At 39.1% G+C, this 21,014-nt stretch overlaps 1 protein-coding gene across 1 annotated transcript in view; it reads right to left on the reverse strand.

Moving 5' to 3' along the window:
- Positions 1-21,014, reverse strand: part of FAIM2 (Fas apoptotic inhibitory molecule 2) — a 43,187-nt gene that overhangs the window by 12,627 nt on the left and 9,546 nt on the right. The window contains exons 3-8 of the mRNA XM_032211788.1: positions 11,502-11,602; positions 10,102-10,166; positions 9,523-9,576; positions 3,554-3,604; positions 1,796-1,835; positions 1,154-1,191 (exon numbers count right to left, since the gene is read on the reverse strand). Of these exons, the coding sequence (XP_032067679.1) occupies positions 1,154-1,191; positions 1,796-1,835; positions 3,554-3,604; positions 9,523-9,576; positions 10,102-10,166; positions 11,502-11,602 (349 nt within the window). The remainder of the gene's footprint in view (positions 1-1,153; positions 1,192-1,795; positions 1,836-3,553; positions 3,605-9,522; positions 9,577-10,101; positions 10,167-11,501; positions 11,603-21,014) is intronic.

Raw genomic sequence — 21,014 nt, forward strand, 5'->3', positions numbered from 1 at the left:
GTATATATAGATATAGTAGTGTAGATGTTTGGTTCATTGGCTATTTTGTTTTGCCCATCTGCACAGGTACATTATCAAACAGACAGACAGAGCTCCCAGAAAAATATTATTATAGAAAATAAATTTGTAAGTTAACAATTGACCACATTTTGAGGACTCGGTTGGGTGATCTTAGGCAATGCATAAGTACTCCAGTCCGTTAAAAACCACTGGTTTTCAAGATGGTTAAATGTTCTCAAGATCGTACCTTAAAATGAACATAGTCCATCAAAATAGTATGAGGTTTAGTAATCTTGTAAAATTTCAATCATTATTCATTGCCAGTTATATCAATAAGATTAAATTAATTTCAAGTTATGAAACAATTTTGTATGATTTCAAATACTAAGAAAAATTAAGTGAACAAAAATAAAAATAATCACTGTAGCATTTTCCTTTCTTTTCAATTAAGAAGAAATACTCTTAATCTTAAAACTTTACTTTAGCTAACCAGTATCAAACCATGAGGAGTTTTATCGAGAATTTAATAAATAAGCATAGTATTAGTATTTAGACCTTATTATTATTCCTATCTTGCTAGCTTCTGTGCAAATCAGAAAAAGAGTCCATGTTAGCAGAAAATTGGGCTTGACTGTCCCATTGACTTATTTTAATAGATTGTCTTCCTGCCTGCCAAACAACTGCAGTTCATTGGATGCTGAGTCTAATTCAAGAAAAGGCGTTGGGATAAATAGAGGAAGAGGGTGGGTTTACTTCTGAAAACAGAATATTGTATCATAATGTCGTGCATCAACAGTACTACATGCCAGCTAGGTTAAGTAAATATCACTTTCCCTAATGTTGGAGATGCAATATAAATGATGCTCAACCCTATTGGGAAAAGTTGGCTAATTATAGGCAACTGATTATTGGCTACAGAATTGGGCTACAATTGGAGAACTGAAGAATAATAGTCTTAGAAAGTCTAGAAATTAAAATCAAATTATACATTTGATATAGGTCTTGATTTTCTACTGATTGCAGAAAAATGCAGAATGCCAGGGAAAAAATATAATCACACACACACACACACACACACACACACACACACACACACAAACACACACACACAAATACTCAGCATGTTATTCAGGTGCTTAGTATGGACATTTACCTGGCGAGCATTCCTGTCAGGTAAGCCATGGACAGCGTCTATAAAAATAAAAATCTTTAGTTACTGCAGAAGCAAAAGCTGGAGGCTAAGAAGGAACAAGGATGTAAAACAAGGATGTTTCTGGATCTCATTCTTCAAGACAAGACTTCACAACTAAGCTGAAAGACCACATTCTATAGTCCACCATATTCCATAACCATCTGACCATTTTATGGTTTATCTCGTGGTAGAAAAATATGGAAGAGAGTAAGTGAGGTTTTAGACAAAGAAGGGGTTCTTCTAAGAACCTGGACATGTGAGGCCTGAGTTGTGGTTAACTAGATAATTGTGCAAGTTAATGAAGGTGTTGCACAGACAACTCAGACTGAACAGCTACATGCAGGCCAGGTTCATAGGCTGAAACTCTTACTATTCTTGTTAATTTTATTGGTGTGTTTGGTTTATTTACTGCACCAATGAGGAGCTGGAATCTTTAGGAGTTGACAATCTATCCCTTATTGATCTACTGGATGGGTGCCAATGATAGTGGGTGCCATAATAACTTGTGGTTGGAAATAGATGGGTGAGAAACCTTTCGCCTTTTGAATTTGCAGATTAAGTGGGCAAATAAAAAGTCCCAGCACTGACTACTAGGCTACTTACAAAGATGCTGAGAAGGATCATGTTCCATGGGAAATACCTCCTGTGAATTAAATGAAAGGGAGCCAAGTGAACCAGGTTATCCAAAGTGCATCATTGGGAAAAGAAAGCTGTACATCATTAACTTGCATAATATGATCATTAAAGAACAACAGAGCAATTAAAACAATCAGGCCACAGCTTGTACAATTTTGCAAGAATCCTGGTTATACAAAAGGGCCTGGTATCAGGGAAAAGAAGAATGAGAATTTTACCAGATATGGGATAAATGGTATAGGTGGATGGAGGAAAGAAACAAGAATCAATGAAGGAATACAACAAAACTCAAAAATAATAGTTATGTGTAAAATAAGAGGGCTAAGAATGGTGAAAACCAAATGAAATACAATAGAAGGGAAAATAATATAAGGTGAGCGGTATCGATTGATAATTGCTATTAGAAAGAACAGGAAGCTCCTGTTTGTATTGTATTGTGTAAATGTGGTGTACGTCTAAGTTTTGTGTGTGTGTGTTTATTTACATGTTTGTAAATAAAAAAAAATATTTTTAAAAAAGGGCCTGGTATCAAGGCACGGGGTTCATTTCAATTGTGGCTAAGCCTAAAAGTACAGGAGTTACTGAGTGAAACATTTTTATGGCATGAAAATTAACTCTCACCTCCTAATAGCTGTGGATGGAGCTGGGCAGCTATTAAAGAGGCAACTAGAACTGATTTAATAGCTAGCGACCCTAATTTGGATCAAATATTAGCCAAGATATTACAGCATTGAGATATATCAGTCCTTTCAAGCAAAGTACGGTAATCAGGTGAATGAGAACTTTTCCTTTCCTTTCTAAACCAGCTGTATAACATATAATATATATAATCAACAGTGGACATATACAGTAGACAACTTCCCCCAACCATAACATGCCAAGACGTAGCATTGAAATATAGAAAATGTCTTTTGATGCAACTGTAAGATAGAATCTGAGCTAGTCATGTTCACTATGTGAAGCTGTTTTGCTATTTCCCCCCCAAAAAAATTTCCCTTTTTCATCCCATTTTCCCTTTTGCAGAATATCTTTGTGTATATATTAGAACAAAGTCCTGAGTATGAACCATGTAGAATTGTGACTTTTATTCTAGACATGCAGATGAAAAAGATAATGACTTGGTTAAATGTTTTCATAATTAAAAAGATGAGAGCATTTCTTCACTGAACATGAATGGATACAAGGGGCATTTCGAAAAGAGCATTGGTTGCTAACTATGCATTGGATGCATTCAACTGCTACTCTGAGAATTTGGGATAAACCAATAAAATGGTTTTGATTCATCCCCCCCTCCCACCCCTCAAGGGCAGATGGCTGAGTTTATGGTTAACAGGCCAAGGAAAGCTGGTCAAAGAAAAAATTACATCCTTTTTGAAAACTGATGCCCATCACCTTCTAGTGGAGACAGGTGGCATAAACATTTAATCAAAAAACAAAATCTCAGGACTCATTTGTCTATATTCTTGTTCTTCCTGTTATACTCAACATGTTCATCTGTAAGCAAACACTATTTGTTGCATTTTTAACCATCCTAACAACAATACATTCTAACCCCCAGAAGGAAGCACATCCATAAAAAATTGGTGGCCATATTTGGTTCTTTGGACAGGCCAACAACGCTAGATCAAGTGAGGTTAGAATATCTACACTCCCACAATCGCACGGTCTCTTCCACAAACAGAATCAACCCCCCACAAATGGCCCAAACCCCCTGTGTAATTTTACCTTGGTCCAGAGCAGCAGGCAAGGATCAAATAGGTAATAAAGAAAACGGCACTAGGAGGAGAAAAGAGAGAGAGAAAAAGAGAATGAACCAAGAGGAAGACACAAAATCCTGGCTGCTGTTACTCTGAATTCTAAGAGTTTTTTTTCTCTTAGATGATCATTGGTTAACAAATTCTGAGGAAAAAAGCACTGTATAAATGCTAGACATAATAATTCCTTCTATGATCGGGACCTTGATAAGACAAAGGAGCTTGTATGGACTATGCTGTTGGGCATCTATGTGTCCAGAAGGGTTTTCCAAGGTGAATAGCCCTGATAGATATCCCAGATTAACACCAATCATATCTGCCAACCTGCATTGGACCAGCATGGCAAATTATGGTCTGTTTCTTCCACAGGCCAATATAATCTCAAAAACGCCCCTCTCTCGGGATTGCATTGGTTGGAAACTTGTGGAAAACATGTGGAATACTCAAAGGCAAGAATACATTCTAATATTTTACCACAATCTACTGTGACTGCTAGAACACAGTAAAACAGATTCCAAGTTGAAACTATGTAGATGCGAACAAGGGAGAAAGCCCATAAATAGGGTAGTGTCACCAAGATCAAGAAGTTCCCCTCCCTAACAGTGTCCTTAAATACTTCACTGTGCTTTCTCTCATAAAATTAAGTACATAGATGCTTTCAGCCTTTTATCCAACAATGGCCTTCCACCAAATCAGATGTTTTGTACACCTAGCCCAGTTGCAGTCCTGATACCAAATTCTAGGAAAGAGGAAGGAAGCAATATCTTCCTGTGCCTCAAATTAAACAAGCCCTTCCCAACATCCATATGTTGCCTTTTATTACAATGTTGTCCTCTACTGCTGTGAACATTGTGGTACTTTTTCTGTAGTAACAAAGATGGATATTTGAAGAACAGGTCTGAAAATATATCCTGTGCAAAGTCTGGTCCTTGTGTGATAGTAGAGGAGAAAATAACAGTGTTCCTTCTCATCCAGTTTATGAACCCCAAGCAAGTTCTGCAATTTTGATCAGCATTGTTCCACAATACGTGGATATTAGGGCAGCACAATTCTTTGGAAAGAGATGCGTTGGAACATGCCAAAGCAGATTTTTCAAATGTAGGTGTTGGAACAATTTAGCAATTTGAAAAGCCATGCTTTGGGAACCTGTTCCCAGTATCTCCCACACATGTGACCCCACAGCCGCGAGAAAGTGCTGTGTGGCTCTACATTCAACAGAACCGAAACAGGATCGGCTTCCAGAACAAGGCAGACAAAAGACATGGCTGCTTTCATGAGTTGAAAAGAAGAGCTTTGTACTATATGTGTGCCTGGGTATTCCAAAATACCCCTTTTAAATGATTTGTTCAGCTCTAGAGGATACTATACATTTATATCAGCTTCTTGTACTGAGCTGTCCTCCAGAAGTGTTAGATTATAATTTCCATGATCTGTAGACAGTCTAGCAAAAGATTGTCAGACTTGAATGTGCAAGTATCTATATAGAGAGCCAGTGTGGAGCAGTGGCTAAACCATCAGGCTAGAGACCAGAAACCATAAGTTTTGGTCCTGCCTTAGGTACAAAGTCATCTGAGTGACCTTGGGCCAGTCCCTCTCTCTCAGCCCTAGGAAGCAGGCAATGGCAAACCATTTTTCAAAACACTTGCCAAGAAAACTGCAGGGACTGGAACAGGCAGTCATCAGGAGTGAAGACTGACTAGAAGGCATACACACACTTATTATCTATCACTGCCTGCCTGCCTACCTACCTACCTACCTACCTACCTACCTATCTATCATCTACAGTATGTATTTCTCTATGTAATATATTGCCCAAAAGAGATTATTGATCATTCTAAAGAAAATTAGCCTTCAGTCCTTTAAGTTTTATGTTGAAATCTCCAGACCCCATCTCAAGGTGGAAAATAGATATTTCTGATCCCCAATTCAATTCTAATAGGTCATCTATGTACTATAGCCAACTAGCAGAATGCAAAGGTGATTTATTAAGGACTCAAGGCTTCTGATTCAAAAGAGAATGGGAGGTTAAAGTTAACCCTTGCTCCCTAAGCATTCCACTGGTACTTTTCCACGAGATAAATTTTAATAGAATGTAACCTTCAACTGCTCCCCAGACAGTCAACATCTGCCTGGTAAAGAAGAAATTGGCTTGTTAATGGGAAGGGCAGGTTTCCAGTTACATTTGCAATAGTCAGGTGGTATGCCATTAGGCTGAAAAAGCAAGGCAATTGTGAAAAGTTGGCACTCGCTGAAGAGGACAAAAGTATTGCACCTTAAATAGTTATGCAGAACACGAAAATTCAGCAAGCCTCTTGTCACGCAAGCTAGTCTTGCTGTCATTTTTCTTTTGCATCCAGCAACCTAGGTTTTTAATGCTCTGCCCCATCCCACCCTACACTTCTCTTGAGCGTTTAACTGACTCCCTCGCCCTAACCCTAAAACCTATCCAGAGAAGAATGGAATATTATTGGGTCTTGGGAAATGAAGAGAATACCTCAGTTGGGTGTAGTGATGAAGGTCCTAGAAATCAGGAGACTTTGAAAGCTGACTCGGTGACTTTGAGCCAGCCTCTCCTCTCCTCTCTCTCTCCCCTCCCTCCCTCCCTCCCTTCCTTCCCTCCTCTCTCCCCTCTCTCTCCCTCTCTCCCTATCCCACTTCACAGGGTTTCAATCAAAGAATAGACCTGGAAGGGACGTTGGAGGTCTTCTAGTCCAATCCCCTGCTCAAGCAGGAGACCCTATACAATTTGAGACACGTGACTGTCCAGACAAGTGGCTGTCCAAGAGTTGTTGTTGTGGAGAAAATAGTAGGAGGGAGAAGTATTAAGTATCAGTCATCTTGGAATGAAGTAATAAAGGCAGGATTTTTTTTAAAAAAAAACAAATAAATAAGTCTTTTTGTGTCTATATAGATGCGTACCTGCCTAAATTCTCTCTTCAAGGCCACTATTCATAGTAAAAGAAATTCTCCATCTTCTATTGCTACTATTGGATTTTGATAATGGATTCATGGCTTGCATAGCTTTTTCCTGCTGGAATGGATTTTCTCTATCATTTTACAGGGCTCTCATTCATACTGATCATTTCATTTCCCTAACTTTGATTTCCTCTTGATGATTGGCAATTGAATATGCCAAATGACTGGGTGGCTGGGACTGAACTGTAGCCATTCAAGGTGTCTGCCAGCGTTTCAAAGCTGGCAAAGAGCCCACCACCCCAAAATTATTGGCATTCTAAGTTTGCACACAGAGCTTAATTTCGATCAGGGTTCAGGTGAAATGCCTTGTCCATGAGATTCTGAGATTCCTGGGTCATCACGGGGACTGATTCCACTGAAAGCTAAAATACCTGATCTGGCATTAAACGATGAAGGCTTGCAGCAAAACAAAACATGTGTGTTCCAGAGTAAGCCATTCAATTCTTCTCTCCCACTTTTCTTTTCCCAGTATGCTCATTTATGACCGATCTGAGATCTTTCCTTTTAAGATTCTTTCATACTGCAAAGCCTTCCTATAATTTCTCCGAGTTTGCATTTTTCTTACATAGCTATCATCCATTTGCATCTAAATTTGCACTTAGAGTGGAGAAACACTTGTCTGTGGAGATGGATCTGCTAGACCAGATTATGCGGACCAATACGAGGGTTTTTGACTTCCAAACTAGGAAGGAAAACTTCTCAAGAACTGGTTTTTCCATATGAGCTGGTCTGATGAAAGCTGCACTTGCTGTCTGTACAAGTTCTTCTTCAGGCCCCTTTCTTATCTGAGGAAAAGTCAAGTGAGCAGTGAAGATGTTGCTGAACTACAATTCCCAGCATCCCTCTTTCACATAGATCAGAAATGGTAGTAGTTGCACTTCTGAGGGCCCACATGCATGACTATTTGAAACATTTAATAATAGGACTAAAGAGTGTAGGTACCAGTGGTGGGATTCAAAAAATTTAACAACCGGTTCTCTGCCCTGATGACCAGCTGGGTAGGCGGGGATCAGTGGTCATGTGACTGGGTGGGCGTGGCCAACTCAACATAACTCAGGTCGATGGGTGCTTCGCCTTAGCTGTTACAATGTAACAAGGGTTAACTGGAGAGGCAGTTTCTGTAAGCAGGGTAATAAAGATTAGGCTAGAAACAACATCAGAATGCTTCCTTCCTGCCTTCTTTACAGGATTAGCTCTGTAAAGTGGGGGGGGGGGGTGGACGACAAAATGAGATTTCTTCCAACATCCGGTTCTCCGAACTGCTTAGAAGGTTAAGAACCGGTTCTCCCGAATAAGTGCAAACTGGCTGAATCTCACCACTGGTAGGGACCCACTTTGCTTAAATACATTATCCTTTCTTAACATGCTCTTGTTATGGCTTAAATTGGGCGCATGAATTTGGGCCAAAATTGTGCCCCAGTGTTTGTTGTTAGTTATTGATTTGCTCGGCCTCTTCTTCAGCTTCTGAAAAAAGCCCTGCAAATTGGACAGGGGCAGCGTTGAGATTTCCTAGGCTTCTAATCACAGGAAGCAGTTATGCAAAAGGGGCATGATCCTGTTCCATTCCCTATAGCCATGATGATGAACCTATGGCACACATGCCACAGGTGGCACATGGAGTCATTTGTTAGGGCACGCCATGCGTTGCCCTTTAGCTCCAGCGCACATGGGTGCGGTGGCCAGCTTACTTTGGCCTTCATTTTCAGCAGTTTTTCGCCCTCCGGAGGATTCAGGGAAGCCTCCTGAAGGCTCTGGAGGGTGAAAAACGGCCCTATGGGAAAACTGGACGTCCGTTCCTGAACTTCCAGGTTGCCCGTAGGGCCATTTTTCACCCTCCGGATGGCCTCCAGGGCGGGCGGGGGAGGCCGTTTTCGCCCTCCCCAGGTTCCTAGAAAGCCTCTGGAGCCTGTGGAGGGCGAAAAATGGGTCCATCATGTGCCAAAAGCATGGAGAGGGCAGGGGTCACGGGCATAGAACTATGGGTGTGGACACACCCGTGTACGACCCCCCCTGCGCTCTCCCCTGCTTTTGGCACGCGATGAGAAAAAGGTTAGCCATCACTGCCCTACAGGATCCTAGAAAGAGTGGCCAAAGTATGCACAGAAGAAAGATGTGGGGGGGCATATTGAACAGCGCAAGGTTCATCCTCTGAAATTATGATTTTTAGTCCTTTTGCCCTTTTGCCTTGTTGTGTTAAAAAAGAATCTGCAGCAAAACAAAAATAGCAAAAAAAGTGGGGAAATGTGTCCTATTTCCTTTTCTCCTTCTCCCTCACCTATTTTAAGCACTGAGTATGGATGACTGCAGGTAAAATAAAAGAATACTGATCATTCTTGACAAACAGTTTGCTTAATGACCGTAATTACAACAGCAATGAAAAACATGACCTATGACCGTTTTTCAGTTATGTTCTTTGCAGCATCCCCATGATCATGTGATCAAGATTCAGATGCATGGCGACTGATTCATATTTATGACCGTTGCTGTGTCCCAAGGTCACACAATCCCCTTTCGTGAACTTCTGACAAGCAAAGTCAATGGGGAAGCCAGATTCACTTAACAACCAAGTTATTAACTAGTCAACTGCAGTGATTCACTTAACAACTGAGGCAAGAAAAGTCGTAAAATGGGGCAAAACTCACTTAACAAAGTTCTCATTTAGCAACATAAACTTTGCACTCAATTGTGGTTGTATGTTGAGAATTACCTGTATAGATATGATGACCAGACTGAACCCTTTCAAACAAACTGAACAATAAATAAATATAATTGGCTACCACCATTTTTACACTTTGATCCTGGTTGGCTAAGCTGGTCTACATCACCTTATCCTTGGGAAAAAATGAAATGAAGCTACATGGTAATTTTGCAAATAATGTTTTTGTTTTTTCTTATTCTATAAGATGCTGTGTTAACTTTGATGGCTGACATACAAATAATCTCTGAGATCAAATCTGTACTTACTAGGAAGCCCAGTACCAGGCTGGATTTGCTTGGATATATCCTTGAACTGGTTTACTGCAATGGAAAACACAAGAGATTAGAAGAATGAGAGCAAAATATGGAGCACTAAAACCATTGATTAAGGTATTTAATACTGACCTAATTGTCCTTCTAAGAATGCTTTAATAAATGATAAAATACTACCCTGCTAGGAACAACAGATATTAATTGATGCGGGTTATGGCTAACATAGAAAACAAAATAGAACACTCACTATGTTTGATTTATGAAAGAATCAAGACAAATTTGCATGTTAGTGCTTGATTAAAAATACTATGATCTGAGTATTTCTAAGTGGCCTTCCTTAATGCTTCAAATATGGACCAAACTAAAACATGATTGAGTCATGCAGTATAGATGTATGATCAGGGGCATAATATTTATAAGAAAATTCTGCACGTTTAATTCCTCATTTGTAAAATGTGGAATACAAGAATATGGGAGGAGTAACATCAATAAGTGGAAAAAATAGCAGACCAGAAAAGAAAAGCAGCGACAAATGGTTTGTTGCTAGGCAGGGTTACTAGGACAGAGACTTACCAGAAAGTGAAGAAAGCCACAATGCTGACTGTAACAAGGAGCTGAAGTAAAAGGATGCTGTAAACCTAATATCAAAGAAACAGAATAAATATCAGCCTGGCTAATGCTCAGCAATTATTCTGAAGACCTGATAATTAAAAAGCAAACCAGACCCTATCAACCTAGTTCCGGCCCTTTGGAATGAAATCCCCGCGGAGATTCGGACCCTCACCTCTCTCCAGGCCTTCCGGAAAGCTGTCAAAACCTGGCTGTGCCGGCAGGCCTGGGGTTGATGAGTTCCCCTCCCCTCTCGACTTGTATGGCTGTATGATTCTTGTATATTTTAATTACGTGTATTGTGTTTTATGTTCCCTTTTCCCCCTTTTGAGTTGTTCGCCACCCTGAGTCCCTCCTGGAGAAGGGCGGCATACAAATAAACTAAATCTGAATCTGAATCTGAATCTAGTTCTACCACTCACTCTTTTCGGGGGAAGTTCATGCATTGTACTGTAATCTCCTTAGATTATCATGTTTTAGCCATCTCCATTAAGGGCCATGTAATCAATACTGAGTTGCTCATGTGGACAAGTGTCCACACGAAGGAGCTGTTTTATGTGTTGAGAACATGATCCGTGGGTGATGGTGCTACCTCCTATGAAGAGTCATCAGTAGAGAACACACTGTGAATCTATAGTGGAATGGAATCCAGATTCATGGGAGGGAGGAAAGGAGAGGCTCTTTCCCAGAGCCGGTGGAGCTTTAAATGTCTGTTAGGCAGGAAGATGGACGCCCCCCAACTGTTCGCAGAGTACATCTATAGTTATAATTGGTTTAGTCCATCAAGATTTATGTCTGTAGGCTAACAACAATATAAAAAAAAACTACTCAGAAATAACTCCTTGTGTTGTTCCTGGTTCTTGGGGCCTGACAGAAACTCCCAGACAGCCACTGAGCCTACAAAGTCTGGAATTTAGGTCTAACATTCCTGAGTTTAACTCAAGACACAATTCCAGGCTCAAAGCTTTATCTGGCTAGTTTGTCAAAATTAGTTGGAATACCTTCAAGTCCCAGAAATTGGAGGAAACTGATGGTCCAGATCTATAACTAAGAGGTAGGAATTTTAGATGGCCTGAGGGCTGACGTTTGAGCGTAAATTAACAGTTGTGATTTCATTCAGTAGACAATTGGCCTTGGCATTGATTATTATTTCTGAAGCCCCACTTCAGGATGGACTCCTTCTGGAATCTGCTTTAGCCTCTGATTCATTCTATGTGATGTTGTGTCTTTGTTCTAACACCTGTTCTTGATCTTGTCCTTCTTTCTGACCTGCATAAAAAGAACTAAACCCTTGCAACCTACCATTCTTCCTCACTACTGATTAAGCGTTGAGTTTGGTTTGGTCTTAATTGCTTTAAAATTACCTTCCTGATGAATACCCTGCGCACATTCTGGTCATCCCAGCTGAAACTTGTGAGGGTCTCAGTTTCCCCCGAGTATCCACTTCCATAATTAGGACTGGAATCTGAAACAGGTGGAAAATAAAGAATTTGTCTAAGCAAAGGGTATGTCATATAAGATGAGAACTGTGCTCTTCCCTACTAAAATTTATGGTCTGAATATTTATTTTACACAAAATTTCAGATTTAATTTGAATTATTATCTGGCTTTTTTTTCTGAGCTAATCAAAGAAAATATTGGAGGCAAATTATACATCCATAGGGACCGTGAAAGTATAGACGTCTATATTATGGGCTGGTTAACTGGCAGGTTTCAGCAGCTCACATTCATTCTGGGATGTCTATCCACTACATAACACAGCTTTGATGAAAACTTCCCTCCTTTCATCCACACGCCATTCTTCTTTCTTCTTTTTTTTTAAAAAAAGCAATTTTTATTTGTTTTTGAACAAGGACAAACAAACATAAAAATTTTAAAAAAACCATCTTCCATTGCAAATTGTAGAAAGTGTGCCAGTTGGCTCCAGTATTTCCATGCATCTCTTCCATAGTCACCACCTGCTTTTCATATCAAATCGCATATTATAAATTCACCTATATTCATGTATATCACAATTATTATATCTCAACCTTAATTTGACTATAATTGTTTTTACGTCATTTTATATATAATATTCAAAATCTAGTATAGGATTATATGATAACATTCCATTAAATCATTCTAAAATCATCCAATCACAATACATCTTTATAACATATTCTAGATAACTTTTAAACCTCCTCATAATCTCCATGTGTTGTTTATATAAAATTTCATATTATCAAACTAATATATCTATATGTATTGTTATCATTATTAATCATTATTTAACTATAGCTATTGTCACTTCATTTTATACATACTACTAGTAAACTAAATTTAGCTTAATTTTTTATTATACATTTTCATTGCATCAACCTGTATCTTTCCAGTAATAGTACGGTCTTATATCTCTTGCCATTTGTAGCATTAATGTTCTAGTTACTTTCTTAATAAATCTTGTATAAACTTCTCTTGGCAACATGTTATTCCTTTTGTATCTCATAAAAGCTTGAAACCCAACATCTGTTCTTTCCATCAGCTTATCTCTGGTCATCACTAGTGCTTCTGTCAAGATTTCTCTCCTTATCTCTGTCAATTTTTCTCTCTTTTCTTCTTCTGTGCTTTGAAGTCTGGGGTAGAGTTCCAATCCATCTATCTCCCCTTTCCATATTCCGCTCTTGCCATTACCAACCACACTCACTTTGTTGTCAGTATCCAGAGTTTTCATATCTCTTTGCTCATTTTTTTCTTCCATCTTTTGAACTCTGTCCTCCACTTTCTTCATTTGGTAAACATTGGTAAAGTTTCTCCCTCAGATTTTTCTGTTTTATATTCCATAGTCTCCAATCGCTTTTCAATTCTCTATGTCACAACTAATAGATTTTGAATTTCAAACATAATCATTTGCAATGTTACAGTTTCTTTTTCCTGGTGAGCCGTTCTTTCAATTTTGCAGACACTGCCACTATAGGGTTCAAGGCTATTTTAATAAACTTCAAACAGGTTCATTTATTATCTTTCAAGTCAAAATATTGTCTTCCCTCCAATAGCTAGTGATAGACCTTCCAAAAGGCACCTTTATAAACAACTTGTGCTCTTCTTACTATCACTGTCAGTAAACAAACTGAAATAACCTTGAATTGCAAGTGACCAAAGAGAAAGAAGAAAAAACAATGTATCCAGCCTCCAGCCTCTAAGTGGCAGTATAACTGCTTTTCCTCCTGTTGTTACAACCCTCTTTATAATCCTTCTTATTATCTTCTTTATATTCCAAGCTTAAGAAAGGAAAAAAAGCTCTTAAATAGAGATCAAAAACAATCCAATCAATCAAATCCAGCATTATTAAAAAAAGAAGAATTTTTATCCATAGGTATAAGCAAAAGTGAAAAAAGAAGAAGAAAGAATTAATCCATTTGGTTTAAAAAATAGGGAGCCCCTGCAAAAGTTCCATCCGTGAAAAAAAAATTAGAAACTGGATAACACACTAAGTTCAATGCAGATCAATCTCACCGCCTACAGTCTTCTGTCTTCAATCTTAACTTTTTTTTTTTTTCTTGGTAGTCTCTTCCTCTAATAATAAAATTTCCTCACCAATTCGACATACTTTCTCTTTTCCCTTTCCGGAGCTGTCCCAACTTCAGCAGTTTCATTAGCTGCGTTTCTGTCATTTTTATTTTTATAATCTCACCTACCATGAGTCTTTTGACTGTGAGGAACCTTATAAAAGCGGCAAATAAAGAAAACTGAACTTTATTTTTAGATGTTCATTCCTATAAATTGGATATCACACAATACTGTACTAACATCTAACAAATGTAATAAACAGGGAAGGGGAGAAAAATATACTCATTTCAGTATGAGCTGGGTGAATCTGCCATTCTTATATTCAGGTAGGAGTGCAAATGAAACCAAACTTGGATTTCCAAACATCTCCAGTTGCGGCAACTTAGATTACCAACTCCCACAAATTTATATAAAATGCCTACCTAAAACTATATAACGTGAGTGAACTAGTGAAATGGCATAGAAAATGTGAAGGGAAATTGCAGAGAGATATATTTTGCACCTGGAAATATGCATGCACATGTACCAGTGGTGGGTCTCAATTATGTTTACTACCGGTTCTCTCATGTGACACTTCTGCACATGTGCAGAAGCATCCAGGTGGGTGGGCGGAGTCTCCCACGGCTGCCACTACCAGTTCACCCAATCTGGGGCGAACCAGCAGAAACCCACCTCTGACGATACATATATGACTGTTTGAATTTTTAAGAACAGCTATTTTCCAACTGAGGCAGAAACAGGACAGAACGAACATGTCTTGAAAATAATGAAGTCATGCAAGGAAAAAGAATCACCACTGATCATCTCTATATAAATAAGACTATTTTACCATTCTGAAGAGATAAACACATATTTTAAAAAGTATTGTCTAAGAAAGATATGTAGGTTGTTTTTAATGAATTGCCATTCTATTAAGTCTATTTTAGAAGTTTTTTATATATAGAGAGAGAGACTCCCTTTTTTATAGCTTGCTTCAGGGCTATGTGTGTTGTGTACATTTGAATCCTGGACATACGAAGGGAAAGAGAGACAAAGAGACAGAACAAACTTTAATTTACTTTTGAGGCTGAAGTGCATGGAAAGTTCCCATCTCTTAGATGGGCAATTTTAAAAGATGTCACAGGCGACAGTATGAGAGGTCAAAGATCTAATGAAAAAGAAAAATGTCAAAGATGAACCTGGAATGACTTTGAAAACTGCATGTTCCAGTTCTGCTGAAAGATCTGACCCATGAACTATAAAGCAGGATCAAAAGGCCACAAGGCAATGTTGTCCTCTTGGGATCATGTGAATATCACAGAATATCACAGAAAAGCAACAGCTTCGTAATTTGTTTAGGCTCCGGTGACATGTGACACTGCAAGTACTGCATGCCACGGTCATGTGATTGGTATCACAAAAATCACGTTTCTATTTCAACTATTCCATTTACATTCTATCTATTGAAACACTAAACAGCTAGTCCTTGACTTATGACTGTGATTGAGGCTGGAATTATGGTTGTTAAGTCATGCTCTATTTTATGGTCTTTTTTGTGGCAGTTATTGAGCAAACTCCGCCTTCATTAAACAAGTATGGTGATCATGAAGCAAACCCATTGTGTGAAATCAAATTTGGGTTGGTCATCGGACCAGAGATTTATTCTTCTGCACTTTCGGACTCATGCTGGAGCCCATCTTTAGGGAATTTCTCTACCAGAATACGTGCTTTGGGCTGTTCTGTGATTTGTGTTTACATGGTGTCTTTTATTGGCTGATTGGTGTGTTGATGGCTGGCTATTGGCTGTCATTTCCTTGTGCTGCCAAGCCCTCAGCTCCTAAATATTTGATAGGCTGGTGATAATTCAGCACTCCTATTAACTGATAAGGGGCCTGTTTCCCCAGCTTCAATCACTTCTCTGGCTGTTTTTGTGCCTGCTCATCCAACAATCTTGGTTAGCTACAAAACTGAATGTGTGTTCTTGTTCATTGAAATGGGCAATGTACCCAATGGGCATTTTTTGCTAGAAATACTGGTTTCCGGCAATAGACATTATAAATTACAATCACATGACTGCAGGATGATGCAAAGAGATGTGAGGGTCGGCTGCCAACCTCCAAAATGTGATTACATGACCATGAGGAGGTTGGCAGCCACTGGAACTTCAATATTAGCTTGTAAGTAGCTCTGGGGAGGTCTGTCGTAACTTCAAATAGCTGCTAAGTGACCAGTTGTAACCTGAGGTCTATCCGTAATGCTATCAGGGTGGATGGGAGGGTTGGTTTTATATGTATTAAATGTCACAAATAAATTTTGAAGCAATAACCCTCTTTTGTCACTATCCTCAACTATTGGCATTTGGCAGGGATTCCATCTCACTCCATTGCACGAAGTGAGCTATAGCTCATTAAAATGTATGCCTTGTAATGCAATTTGTTAATCTGAAAAGGTGCCACCACAACTTTTTCCACAATTCTGTGTCAAGAAGCAAGAGGGATTCTGGGAAATTAGGCAGAGAAAACATACCGGGGTGTTGGCAAAACCAACTGATTAATTTCCCATATTGGGGCTCAATATTAGGAGACCCATGTTCAGGAATCATGTCTCAATATAATTGTAGGGATGGTTGCGTTGCTAGTCTAGGGTGATGTACAGAAAGCCAAAAGCAGTGCATTGGAGATTAACATCACCATCATCACTACCACCACCAAGAATTTCCAATATTTTTAAGACAAACATTTATCATAACATGATCTATCATGGATCATAGCCTCTGCCATAAAGAAAGTATTATTTTGTAAGGTGAAATATAATTCTCTGCTGTTTTTACTGCCATAGGCCAACACAGTTACCACTGTAGAAAATGCACTGTAGAATTGCACTACAGATAACACTGTTGTATGACAATACTCTCTTTTATTTTCACTCCTTTTCCCAATAGTCTGTTTGATTGCCACTCCATGCTTGGCTGATAATTTTATTGAGCTGTTTGTTATCTGATCTCCAGGGATCTTTTTTGTTGAAATCTCTGCTTTTAAATATGTTTCATAAGTGATTTTCAGTGGAAATCCTTTATCCAGCAAGAGGAACCCTAATGGAAGACTGACAAGCAAGCAACCACCTGATATGATGGTGCGCAAGATACAGAAACAAATTGTAGGACAGGTAGTCCTTGATTTATGACCATTTCTTTGACAATCATTCAAAGTTACAACAGCCTCCGAAAAAGTGACTTACAATCTATCTTCAAATTTACAACCATCTCTCCCTCCCCTCCTCTCTCTCACACAGACACATACATGTCTATAGTCATATGATCACAACTTAGGTGCTTTGCAACTAGATCTTATTTTCTACAGTTGCAGCGTCTTACAGTTACGTAATTGGGGTTTGTGACCTCCTCAGCCAGCTTCCAACAAGTCTATTCAATTGGGGAAAGTGAATTCACTTAATGACCACACGGTTCACTAAACAACTGTGTGATTTACTTGGTAAAAAATAGTAATAAAATCAGGACTGGTCACAAGATGATGATTCATTTTATGACCATATTGACTTAATGACAGAAATTCCAGTACCAATTATAGTTGTACGTCCATACCTATACCTCCAGAAAACTGTAAAAAAAATAATCTCCCAAAGCAAATAGGCAGCATTTTGCTAGCAATAAGATAAAATGAAATGGTGAAATATAGATAGATAGATAGATAGATAGATAGATAGATAGATAGATAGATAGATAGATAGATAGATAGATATAGAGATAGAGATAGATAGATAGATAGATAGATAGATAGATAGATAGATAGATAGATAGATAGATAGATAGATAGATAGATAGATGTATTTGTGCTGATAAATAAATAAAGGGAGACTAGTATAGATCTATTTCAAAATGTAACAAAAAGGCAACAGTAAAAATATTGGGTTTCTGCCTGGATGGTCTCTTGTGACAAGCCGAAGGATAGAGAATGGAAGTAGTGATCTTCCTCCCATATTTGGGTATACCGGGGGTTGTAAAAATCTAATATATATACATATACATATACATATACATATACATATACATATACATATATACACACACACACACACACACACACACACACACACACACACATATATATATATATATATTAGATCGGCCTTTATTTTTCAGCTATGGGTCAAATGCTTTCCTTATTCTTGAATATTAAGCTCCTGAATATAATTAATCCTTCTGCAGATGGATTCCCTTGGCCTTAGCTAATTGCCTGAGATTATCCACCTTGACATCACTTATGATGAAAACTCTGTCCCTCCAGAGACAGGTGTGTCTCCACTGTACAAGCCTTATTTTTTTTAACAGTTGTATCTTGCTTAAGCTGACAATTAAGAAAAACATTACCCAAGCTTCTGAATTACAATAACAGTCTGAATTATTTCATAAACAATCGGACTGCTACTACACGTACCATATCCAATTAAGAAGAAAACTAGGCATTTCTTTGTTTAAAATACATATATACAAATTTAGATAGATAAATAGATAGATGGATGGATGGATGGATAGATGGATGGATGATAGATAGATGATAGATAGATGATAGATAGATAATAGAGAGAGAGAGAGACAGGTGAGAGAGAGCGAGAGAGAGAGAGATAGAGGGGGAGAGAAACAGGGAGAGAGAGACTGATCTTCAAATAATAATACTAATCTAAACCAAATTGCACCTGCAAAACACAGTTCTATTAGGTATAGAACTGGGTATTGATGGACAATGATAAGATTCTTTCTTTTCTCTCTACTTATCATGAAAGGAAACCTTCAAGTAGAGGGCCATCCTGTAGGATGCATAGCCCCCAATTTAAAATGATGACATATTCAATTAATAATTGAAGTCTACAAACATTCTGTAATACAGTATAGCATGATGACTCCTATGGAGTTTAGACATATACCATTTTAAAACACTTTATCCCAGTAGTTCAAAGTGGCTATCAACAACCCCAGTAAAGCAAGATAAAATGAATAAAATGAAGTAACCAGTTCAAGCACAGCAGTTATAATAAAAATGCCATTCAAAAGAAATTGCTACAAAATTGAACAACAAAATCTTGCCAAAAGTTTTTTTAAAGCCTCTCTCAGTCACATATGTAAGGTAACTGGAGAGGGTATTATTCTACAGCACTCTTCTCTAGCCTGATGGTTTCTGTATGAATTGGGACTATAGCTGAGCTCCCATAATTCTTAGCTACGTGGCCAGTAACTAGGTTTGTCTGGAATTCTGGGAAATCTGGTCCTAATATGCATGGGGGAATTCAGCTTAGTAAGGCTCCCTGAGATCTCCAGGCTGATTTCTGTCACCAAAAAGGCTCCACTTAATATACCTATATCTCAAAAAACAGGAGGAAACAAAACAGAATTTTATTGTTGTTATTGTTAGTTGCGAAGTCATATCTGACCCATCATAACCCCATGGACAACCTTCCTCCAGAACTTCCCGTCCTCTACCATCCTCTGGAGTCCATTTAAGCTCACACTTACTGCTTCAGTGACTCCATCCAACCACCTCATTCTCTGTCGTCCCCTTCTTCTTTTGCCCTCAATGCAGGATCATTTCACCTGTTAACAAGGACATGTTGCACTTGCCCTAGGGAAGGATCAGGCAGGTAGACCCGATGAAATGAGCAAAAAAATTCTAAGTTATAGCTTCACCTAAGCACGCACGAGCCCTGTTTCCTCTGAGAACAGGAACAAACCAAAAATTGATTCTTCAGTAGGGACGTGGCTCCATCTTATCTTAAAACATAGACTAATCTATCTATGCTCCAACACATGGGTCCCCAAACCCCAGGCCAACACCAATATCAGCCCTAGGCCTGTAAGAACCGGGCCGCACAGCTGCAGGTGAACGGCAGGTGAGCAAGTGAAGCTTCCATCTATATTAGCAGTTGCTTCTCAGTGTTAGCATTAATGCCTCAGCTCCATCTCAGATCATCAGGCATTAGGTTCTCACAGGAGAGTAAACCCTACTGTAAATTGTACATGTGAAGGATCTATGTTGTGTGCTCCTCCTCCCCTCGCCCAGTCTGTGGAAAAATTGTCTTTCACAAAGCCGGTCCCTGGTGCCCAAAAGGTTGGGAGTGGCTGCTCCAACAATACTCATCATTGAAATTAATCTTTAGCCTGTAAGCTGTCATTCTCTCTCTCCTCTGGTATCAGGATAAGTTACCATAAGGAAGACATTGGGAATTACATTTCCTGGTCTTTAAACAAATGTAAAAGTTTTCTCAGATGATTTCATTTGCTGCTATATATGCTACGTTAATGACCAAATCAATGCTATGCTCTATCAATGCTTATCCTCTAAACCTGTGATGGCAAACCTAAGGAACCTTTCTCTGGGTATGCAAGTTGTCGCCCTAGTTCAGCTCCACCGCGCATGCATGCGCACCTCCCACTGGCCAGTTGGTTGTTAGATCTCTGCTGTGCTTGCGGGTGTGTGTGGGGGGGGGTGCATTTCATTTCATTCATTTCATTTATTGGTTTTGTATGCCGCCCACTCCCGAAGGACTCCGGGCGGCTTACAATAAAACAGGGAAAGGGGATAAAGACAATACAAGACAATACAACAATTTAAAATACGACAACATTCACAGATGAAGTGGGGCTGGCTACTTCAACAGCCCCCAGCCTGCCGGAACAGCCAGGACTTAGTAGCTTTACGGAAGGCCGGGAGGGTAGTAAGGGTTCGGATTTCAACGGGGAGCTTGTTCCAGTGGGCCAGAGCTGCAACAGAGAAGGCTCTCCCCCGGGGGGGTTGCCAGCCGGCATTGGCTGGCAGAAGGAATCCGGAGGAGGCCAAGTCTGTGCGATCGAATCGGTCGGCAGGGGGGTATGCGGTGATGTATGGACATATGTGTGGGGTGGGGCGTGAGCAGGGGCCATGCATGCATGTGGGGGGGCAGGGCGCATACACAGGGGCTGCATGCACATTTCTTTTTGGGGCACTCAGTCTGGAAAAGGTTAGCTATTACTGCTCTAAACATTACAGATATTAATAATAATATAGACATATCTCAAGGTAGGAATCTCAGACACATATTTAGGGCTACCCGTTTTTATCAAAACTCCAAACTGAATATTCCCACCATCTACTTGATATGATACATTTCACATAACCATTATTAGTCAGGGAAGCAACAGGGTATGGGGAGGGGGAGGGATAATTCTGATTTATCCACGTTATTGCTCAAAATATAATAAGCCTAGATTTGCCAGCAAATTCTACTAAAATCTTATGCTACTATAAAATTTCAAAATCAATATCCTATAAAAACAGTTATTGATTAAATTAAATCGCTCCCAT

The sequence above is a fragment of the Thamnophis elegans genome, chromosome 2 (assembly GCF_009769535.1).
Source record: "Thamnophis elegans isolate rThaEle1 chromosome 2, rThaEle1.pri, whole genome shotgun sequence".
Taxonomy (NCBI): domain Eukaryota; kingdom Metazoa; phylum Chordata; class Lepidosauria; order Squamata; family Colubridae; genus Thamnophis; species Thamnophis elegans.